We start from the raw sequence: 9033 nt of genomic DNA, 5'->3' as shown, positions 1-9033 counted from the left end.
TCACTGGGGGCTCGCGAAAGGCGGCGGGCGGACGGGCGCACGGCGGACGCGCGGACTGCGCTCCGCGGCGGGCCCCGGAGGCCGAGCGCTCCGAAGCGCGGGCGCCGAGGCAGCAGCCGGAGCCGGAGGCGTCCCTCACCGGAGCCGCGCGCGCCCGGTACCTCCGAGTCCTCGCGCGTCTCCGCCGCCGCCGCCAAGCCCCGCCCCACGACGCCCCCTCCCCGCCGGCCGCCGCGCGGCGCCCCGCCCCCTCAACGCCCCCTCCCCGTCGTGGCGGGGCGGAGCTCGCAGTTGGGGGAGGGGTCTGGAGCTGGATCCCGGGCGGAGGGCGGCCGGGAGAGTGCCCGGGACCTGAGCGCGGTAGGGTGAGAGACTGTGCCTCTGCCTGATCTGCGAGGACGCGGGGACCATAGTGACTTTTGATTCCGTGACCCCTGGGGAGGATGGTCAGCTCGGGGCCTTCTAGGGGACTCTGACCAACAGTTCCCCCAAGTCCGCGGGTGGGAGGGAACTCTGCAACCTGAAATCCTTAGCGAGACCTAGAACAGACGGCTGTCCTTGGTGTCCCCCACGCAGGGTAACCTGGAGAGATGAGGGACCAGTGCATGGCTGGGCTCTCGTTTGGCTCTGGACCACCATGAGCCCAAAGGTAGAAACTGACTGGACTCGGAGCGCCAGGCTGACGGCTGTTAAACTGAAAGATTCATCCCAAGTCCATCTCCAGGCAGTCTGGGCTGTGTCAGGGCATGGCCAAGTCTCCAGCTGTGGGGAGGCCCAGCACAGCCTTGTTCCAGGCACCCCCACCCCAGCGCCACCACCCCCACATTCTTTCTTTGTTGTGAAAGCAGCAAGGGGTGTAGGAGGCGGGTCAGGAGGAGTCAAGCTTTAGAAGATGGGCCCCAGCTGCTGTTCAGGCCTCCAGGATATGCTGAGGGGATGGAGAGCGAGTGCCTCCTTCCCCTCTGGCTCCGGAGGGCCCCCCAGGCCTGCTTAGACCTCCCTTCCCCCCAGCAGCTGGAGGAGGAGGGGCAGCCACAGAGGGCCTCACCGCCCGGGAGCAGTGGCGCCAGGACTCCAGGGTCCTGCCACATGGCCACCACATGTCCCTGACAACCCAGCCACAGCACCTTCTCCTTGGGGTGTGGGCCTCCTCCCCCACCCCCCAGATGCCTTCCTGCAGGCCCTGCTAGAGAGGATACAAACAGGGAAGGAAGAGGGGAGAGATCCAAGAATCAACACTCCTGTTGCCCCATCCATCACTGCCCCTCACCCTTCCCTTCCGTGAAGGGCTCCAACACAACCCTTGCTTCCTACCCTCTTCAATCAGGACTCAAGTGGCAGAATGGTTACCTGATTCTTTTATTTAAGAAAAGTGAAATACATGGACCTGAAGTGAGGCAGCCGAGGGAACAAGAGAGGCCAGGGCCAGGTATCTTGCTTGGCCAGCCCAAAACCTCTGACAGATAAGCCAGCAGCAGGCTGCATCTCTGAGGTGCATACCTGCTCCTTACCCACCTGGGAGCCTCAGAGCCAGCTACTCGAGGACCACAGGGTGGGGAGAGGATGTCCTGAGGGTCCTTGAAAAGGATTCCTGAGGAGGGAGCTGAGACCCTAAGGGCAGCAGCAATCTTCTGGTTAACTGTTTCCCCTTCACTGTCCCCCCAAGGGGCTGGAAGAGCCTGGAGCAAGAGGGAGTGCTGTGAGGGCTGCGGGGGAACCCAGGAGACCTGGGGGGTGGGTTGAATGTCAGCTTCTTGAAGAGAGGTCCATAGTGCTGGCACTGAGGCCTCGGGAGACCTGAAACAGACAACATAGGCCATCAGCCCAGGAACCTCAGCCTCCTGAAGACTGTCCCCTGGAGTCTGTCCATCTCGTGGCTGCAGTCTTATCTCTTGACCTACGATGGACCTGTAACCTCAACCCCAAGATCTGAGGCTTTGCTAGGATTTTCCAGAAGGCCACAGTCTGGTGGAGAAAAGACCTGGAAGAGCCACATGAATATTGGCATATGCTTTGAATGTGTTGATGCAAGTGGTCATTTCCGTTAGAATGTCATTACTGTTTTTTCAAAAGGAGATGATTGGATACTTTTTTCTTTTTCCCTTTTTCTTGACTACTGAGTCCCCAAGGTAAGGTGTCTGGTGGCTACAGGAGGAAGAGCAAATCTTTCCTGAATTATTACTAATTCTAAAGTACCAGTTTAGAGAACACTGATTCCTGTTACCCCCTCATGAATTTAACTGCTACTATCTCTGACCTGAACTGTCCCTCCCTAGTCACCACCACCACCACCACCACCACCACCAAGCTGCCTGCCTGATTCCGGCTGCCAGGTCCAGTTCCCTAGCCAGAGTCTTCATCCCAGATGACTCTCTCTCTTCCCTAACTCCCCCTGGGCTTGCTCCAAGGCTGTCCTTTCTTCCTCACCCACCGATAAGCTCACCAGCACTGCTCTCACCTGCAGGGGTGCGGCACTGGGATGGTTCAGGTAGTTTAAGGAGGCTGCCCGCTTCATGTTGCTGCTACAATGGGAAAGAAAGAATTGAGGCCTCTTCCTTCCTTTTTTTTTTTTTTTGTTAGCCCTCACCCAAGGATATTTTTTCCATTGATTTTTTCCTTAGAGAGAGTAGAAGGGAGGGGAGGGGAGGGAGAAACATGGATGTGAGAGAGACACATCAATTCGTTTCCTCCTGCACATCCCTGACCCAACCCGGGGTCCAGAATGGAACCTGCAACCAGGGTATGTGCCCTTGACCAGGAATCCAGCCCTCAATCCTTCAGTGCTCGGGCTGACACTCTAACCACTGCTCAGTGGCCAGGGCACTTCCTCTTGAGTGTTACTAAGGCTGTGGGCCTGCCACACAAAAGCAAGTCACTGCCTCCTCCACATCACCCCCCTCCCCGCCCCCAACACACACATACTTTCTTATCTTCATCGGTAAAGAGCATCTCCTCAGGTGTCTTTTCCCCCTACTGGGGCACCATTTTTCCTGAACTCTCTCCATGGACATCCCATTGACCTGCTCTATGATTCTTCTCCAGAGGTGAGAGGCCCAGAGGCTTTGGAGGACAGGGCTCACCTGCCTGCTTTGCCATATCTCAGTCTCACTGTACCTGGAGGACCGAGGTTCGGTTCCCTGAAGCTTCCTCACCAGGAGTTCACTGCTTCTACGAAACACATCCCGGATCCTGCCGAGAGAGCCACTCCTCTGCAGGGTCCCACTGCCATCCTGGTGGAGAGGGATGGGGAACAGAAGCTAAGGGGACCCCATGCAGACTGAGTCAACTCCTGCCATTTATTCTGCACACTCACCCCTCCCCCAAAGGCCCAGGGACTGAAAACCAGAGCCCAGCCACTAGCTGGCTGGTAGATTCCTCTGAGAGGGTCTTGACTGAACTGGAGTGGGGACATGTTCTCATATCCTTCATGGACAGGCTCAGAGCCTCTCACTGACACCAGCAGGCAGGGGCAGGAGAGACCCAGGGGCAATTGCCAGACTTACCCCTGACCACTCCACAGCCACAGAGGCATCTTCACCTCCCTCGTATCTCACGCTGCTCCCAGGACCCTCCTGGGAGGTCCTTCCACTGTCGCCCTCCCCAAGCAGCTCAGCCACCTTGGTCTGGCTGATAGGGTCAGTGCCCTGGAAGAAAAAGGAAGAAGCTGGGACTTCCCACTCCTTACTCCTCAGGATGGGTCTTTCAAACCCTCTTTCACCATCAGCCACAGGAAGGAAGACACTTTTCCTTGTGATGTCCCAGTACACAAACTGGAACGCACCTTTTCTATGTGCGATGCATTCCTAGGTATAGATGCATATATATGTTTAGCCATGGCACACACTGAATTGCTTTCTTGACCCACTAATGAGCTAACACCCACAATTTGAGACGCTCTTGATATTGGGCTCCCCTCACCCACACCAGCCATGCATGCCTCTCTTTAACAGAGTCTTCAAATTGTGGAAGGGCAGGGCTTCCCTTTTAATAATCCCTTTCAGTGAAGTGAACCTTGAACTTGGAGTTCTGACTGCAAAGGGCAGGTAGGGGTAAGAACACACTTAAAACCACCACAACCACGAGGGTTATCACCTTCCTCTCCAGGTCTCCCTCCTCGGTCCCTCCACTTGTTCTTCCGAGACTCAGAAGAAGCCTCAGTGGTCTTGTCCCTAGGGCACTACCTCGGGACACCCTTCCCCTCCCAGTCTCTGACCTGTTTCCGGGAACGCAGGGCACACTCCTCCAGGGTCTCAGCTGCCTCCAGCTTTCCCTGGCGCCTGTACAGAGCTCCTAGGTTTCTCAGAGTGGTGTTCACTGTGGGGCTGTGGGGGTGAGACCAGGGAAGGAGGTGAGGATGGGCTCTAAAAAGAAACAGGAGCCCTAGGCGGTTTGGCTCAATGGATAGAACATCGGCCTAAAGACCAAAGGGTCACGGGTTCGAGGGAAGCCCTGCAATTCTACAATCTGCAGGCTGCTTCGAGGCCCGGGCCCTGGACAGGGCTCGTGCAGGAGGCAACCAATCAATGTATTTCTCTCATCAATATTTCTCTCTGTCTTTCCCTCTCTCTTCCACTCTCTCTAATAAATCAATTGAAAAATATCCTCAGGTGAGGATTAAAAAAGAAAAAAGAAACAGGAGAGGGAGAGAGCAGAGCTAAGGCCAAGGCAAGTCAAAGGGAGGAAAGGGAAAGGTCCAGGAGGCCAGGATCAGGGCTGAATGGAGGGCCTCAGAGGCCAAGCCACCTTCTCACTGCCGCTTACCTGCTCACTTTGCAGGCCTTGTACCAGCCTCCGTACTCTGCGTAGGGTGTGCCACCTTCCCGGTGCCGGGTCTGCAGGACAGAAGGGGAGAGGAAGCCAGAGATGTGACTACAGAGATTTGGGATGCAAGCTGGAGCTGGGCTAGGGTGCAGGCTGGGTTGGGGAAGGTACCATGCATCTGGGGCTGGTGCTTGGTTGGGAAGTGAAGAACTGGGCTAGTGCCAGGAGTAAGACAGAGGCCCTGGGAGCCTCAGGCTCCCCAGGCTGGCTCCCCCCACTCACTTTGCTCATTTCCTCCCGCTCCTCTGCATGCATCCAGATGGGCTTGTGGTTATCTGGGGGTGATACATGGGATGGCATGGCAAGGTTAGAAAACTGAGCTTTACAGTATGGGGGGAGCCAGGACCCAGAGGCCCACAGGGCTGGACTAAAGGGGTCTGGCTCCCCCTGGGAACCACTGTGGCCTAACCCCCAACCTTTGGTCTGCATTTCTTTCCCTCCCAGCAGCTCCCTCTCCAGGCCATCACCACTCACCATCCACAGACCCAAACTCCTGCACATGGGCTCGGGTCAGGATCTCTTTGTAGAGCGTCTCCGCCTCGGCATATTTACCCTGTTTCAGGTAACAGGAAGCCTGGGGGCAGGAAGGCAAAAACACAGGAGCAAGAGATGGAGCAAGCTCTCAGCCAGGCTCAGGGACTTCCACTTCGTGTTCTCTTTATGACTTTCCCCAGAGATCCTCCTCACACCTCCTTTCCTAGCTATGGTCAAGAGTGTTCCCACTCCATCCTAAGAGGCTGTAGGACTTCTGCTTCCCACTGGAATGAAGCAGATCCCTCAGCCCCAAAGACAGCCCCAGAGATGGCACAAAGGTGATGGTGTTAATGTACCAGACTATGATGCTGTCCCCTCCCCTCCTTCCACCCACTGTGCCCCCTCTTTCCTTACCAGGTTGTTCTTGGTCCGGGCTACATTAGGGTTGTCTGGTCCCAGCTGCCCTTCATAGATGGCCAGTGCCCGCCGGTAATAGCGTTCCACAGCCTCATACTTGCCCTGGTTTTGGCACAACAGGGCCAGGTTGTTCAGCTGCTTTGCCACATCTGGGTGGTCAGTGCCCAGGACCTGAAGGGAAGCAAAGGAGAAATAGGTGGCTATAAGTATGTGTGTCCGTGTGTGCACACACATGCACATGCACCTACAGGGAACAGGGAAAGGGAATGACAGAAAAGAAGACAACCAAGAAACCAGAAACACCAATTAGAAAGGATATATGCACCCCTATGTTCATAGCAGCACAATTCACCATAGCTAAGATTTGGAAACAGCCTAAGTGCCATCAGCAGATGAGTGGATTAGAAAACTGTGTTACATCTACACAATGGAATACTACGCCGCTATAAAAAAGAAGGAACTTTTACCATTTGCAACAGTATGGATGGAAGTGGAGAGCATTGTGCTAAGCGAAATAAGCCAGTCAGAGAAGGATAAATATCACATGATTTCACTCATATGTGGGATATAATGATCAACATAAACTGATGAACAAAAATAGATCCAGAGATAAATGGCAGGGGAGGTGGGGGGGTTAGAGATCAACCAAAGGACTTGTATGCATATTAGCATAACCAATGGACACAGACACTGGGGCGGTGGGGGCTTGCCCAGGGTGGGAATGGCTGCGGGGGGAAAAAGGAGACGTACGTAAAACTTTAAACAATAAAAAAAATAATTTAAAAGAAAAGAAAAGAGAAGACAAGGCAGAGATAGGGAGGTAAGAAACAAAGAAGTGAGGCAAGAGGGTAAACCAGAAGACAGATGCTGGAGAAGGGGTCACAGCAGCAGGGAAGAATGGGGAGAGGATGTGGGCACCTTTTCTCGGATCTCCAGTGCCCGCTGGCACAGCGGCTCCGCCTCCTTATATTTGCCCCTTTTGCCATAGAGCACAGCCAGATTGTTGAGTGTGGCAGCCACCTAGGAAGACAGGCCTGTCCCCTCAGACACTGGTGCTTTCAGGGACGTTGCGAGTTGGAGGTCCTCCCCCACGCTGCACACCCCCAAGAGAAACGGACTCTGCCACCCTAGCCAGAGTCAGGGGAGGGGGAATTGCTGAACTGGATGGCTCTGGGGCTCTCTATGGGGGGCATCGCCCCCTAGGGGCACTTTTTTTATATTTCTGAAGGAGGGTTTTATTTGTGTGGTGTTTTTGTTTGTTTGTTTTTGGTTGCCATGAATATTGGGGGCCTTATTACCTTTGGGGAGGCAAGGAAGCTAGAGATGTTCTGCATGTGTGGCATAGCTCGGCCAAATTTTGAATGTCCTGCCTGACATTCTCTGACAAATGTAAGCTTTGACACTTGGTGGGACATCAAGACACAAGTGATGTTTTCTGAGATACAGCATCTCTGCCTATCACATGTCATAACATAGGGAATCATTTTCACACAGTTAGTTCACTTTCAGAAATATCTTATTTCTCATTTTCTCCATTTTGACAACCCATTGTTTACCTTAGCATGCTACCCCTGCTTATTTCTCTCTGTTTTATGATATACAAATAAATCTGGTCTGTTGTTATTCTAACACTATATTTTAATCTCGTATCCACCAATCCTTCTGCTGTCATTTTTAATACTTATTTTTTTAAATATGTTTTTATTAATTTCAGAGAGGAAGGGAGAGGGAGAGAGACGTAGAAGCATCAATAATGAGAGAGAATCGCGATTGGCTGCCTCCTGCATGCCCCCTAGTGGGGATCAAGCCCACAACCCAGGCATGTGCCCTGACCTGGAATCGATCTGTGATCTCCTGGTTCAGAGGTCAATGCTCAACCCCTGGGCCACACCTGCAGGGTTAATACTTATATAGAATGGTTTCCTGGTCTTACCCCTTCTAAATATAAAGTTATTCACTATATATCAGACTACTATATCATATCTTCTAGCATAGTTATATTCAGTACAACTGTTATATTGTATTTTATTTCATTTTAATGTATTGTATATATTATTTTACTATAAATTACTTTCCCTGTTTCACTTTCATATTAATAACTTATCATTCAATGTTTTGGAAATTATATGTGTAGGTAGACTACATAATCTATGAATTAAGTTTCTGGAAAATATTCATTATAAGAAGGAGGAGTCATTTGGCCCTGGCTGATGTGGCACAGTTGGTTGAGCATCATCCCATACACCAAAAGGTTACTGGTTTGATTCTCAGTCAGGGCACATGCCCAGGTTTTGGGCTTGATCCCCAGTGAGGGGCATGTATAAGGCAGCTGATGGATATCTCTCTCTCTCTCTCTTTCCATCTCCCTTCCTCTTTCTCTCTAAAATCAATAAAAACTTTTTTTTAAGGAGTCATTTGGGTCTCAGAGTTGGGATCAGTGGACAGTGCCTGGAAGAAAGGAGTCCTCACATCTCCTTCTTGAGCATCCCCAGTGACTAAGCTGCGGGCGGAGGATGGACAGCTAAGAGACCAAAAGAGCATGGGGGAAGGAGGGCAAGGAATACTGACCGCAGGGTGGTCCCGGCCCAGGGTGCTCTCCCGGATGCTGAGGGCATCATTCAGCAGGTGGGCAGCTTCCTTATACTTATTCTGGTCCCTGGAAGAGGACAAAAGTATCAAGGGGTTACCGTGAACTCTGCCCGCAAGCCCTCTCCTTCCCTCCTATCCTTTGGGATCTGAGATACATTTAGGGATTGGACCCACCATGAGGAGACACGAAGCCCCGTGTGAGCAGTGACGGGTTCACCAACACACCCATACTGTATGCAAAACTCGCCATGTCAAGAGGAGCCACCGGTTATTGGACACAAGAAACAGAGAAAGAGACCCTCCCCAGGAGACAGACTGAGCAAGCAAAGAGCCTGAGAAAGGAGTGTTCTCTAAGGTCAAGGGCTCAGGTATGGATAGAATGAGAGTTCTGGTACAGAAGAAAGCCTCCAAGTGGCATACACCTGGAAGGCCCAGCAGGGAGAAGAGATACCCAGTGGAGAGGAGGAGCGGGAGCCTAAGATGGATCAAGGTGGAACCTGGAAGCAGATTTGTGGCCAGAGGGAGGGCAGTGCTCACCGATACACCAGAGCAAGGATGTTGAGCATGGTTGCAACATCTGGGTGGCCCCGGCCAGATGTGCGCTCCAGGTCCTCCAGTGCCTGCTTACAGAGCGGCACGGCCACCTCGTAGCGACCCTGAGCTGCATACTGGATCACCAAGTTGTGAAGAGTCCGTAATCTCGCTGGGATCTCATATCCGCTATGCTGGCGC

The 9033-nt window shown here is 53.0% G+C and overlaps 1 protein-coding gene across 1 annotated transcript in view; it reads right to left on the bottom strand.

The window, feature by feature from the left end:
- Positions 1–1340: 1340 nt before the first annotated feature.
- KLC4 (kinesin light chain 4) overlaps positions 1341–9033 on the bottom strand; it is a 13195-nt gene continuing 5502 nt past the window's right edge. The window contains exons 6-17 of the mRNA XM_023764128.1: positions 8839–9026; positions 8281–8368; positions 6631–6732; positions 5710–5883; positions 5296–5395; positions 5044–5096; positions 4762–4832; positions 4214–4322; positions 3504–3644; positions 3115–3230; positions 2459–2522; positions 1341–1797 (exon numbers count right to left, since the gene is read on the bottom strand). Coding sequence (XP_023619896.1) covers positions 1747–1797; positions 2459–2522; positions 3115–3230; positions 3504–3644; positions 4214–4322; positions 4762–4832; positions 5044–5096; positions 5296–5395; positions 5710–5883; positions 6631–6732; positions 8281–8368; positions 8839–9026 — 1257 coding nt within the window. The 3' untranslated portion in view covers positions 1341–1746. The remainder of the gene's footprint in view (positions 1798–2458; positions 2523–3114; positions 3231–3503; positions 3645–4213; positions 4323–4761; positions 4833–5043; positions 5097–5295; positions 5396–5709; positions 5884–6630; positions 6733–8280; positions 8369–8838; positions 9027–9033) is intronic.

This window comes from Myotis lucifugus, unplaced genomic scaffold (genome assembly GCF_000147115.1).
Source record: "Myotis lucifugus unplaced genomic scaffold, Myoluc2.0 scaffold_318, whole genome shotgun sequence".
Classification (NCBI taxonomy): Eukaryota; Metazoa; Chordata; class Mammalia; order Chiroptera; family Vespertilionidae; genus Myotis; species Myotis lucifugus.
This window is presented reverse-complemented; position numbering and strand designations above follow the sequence as displayed.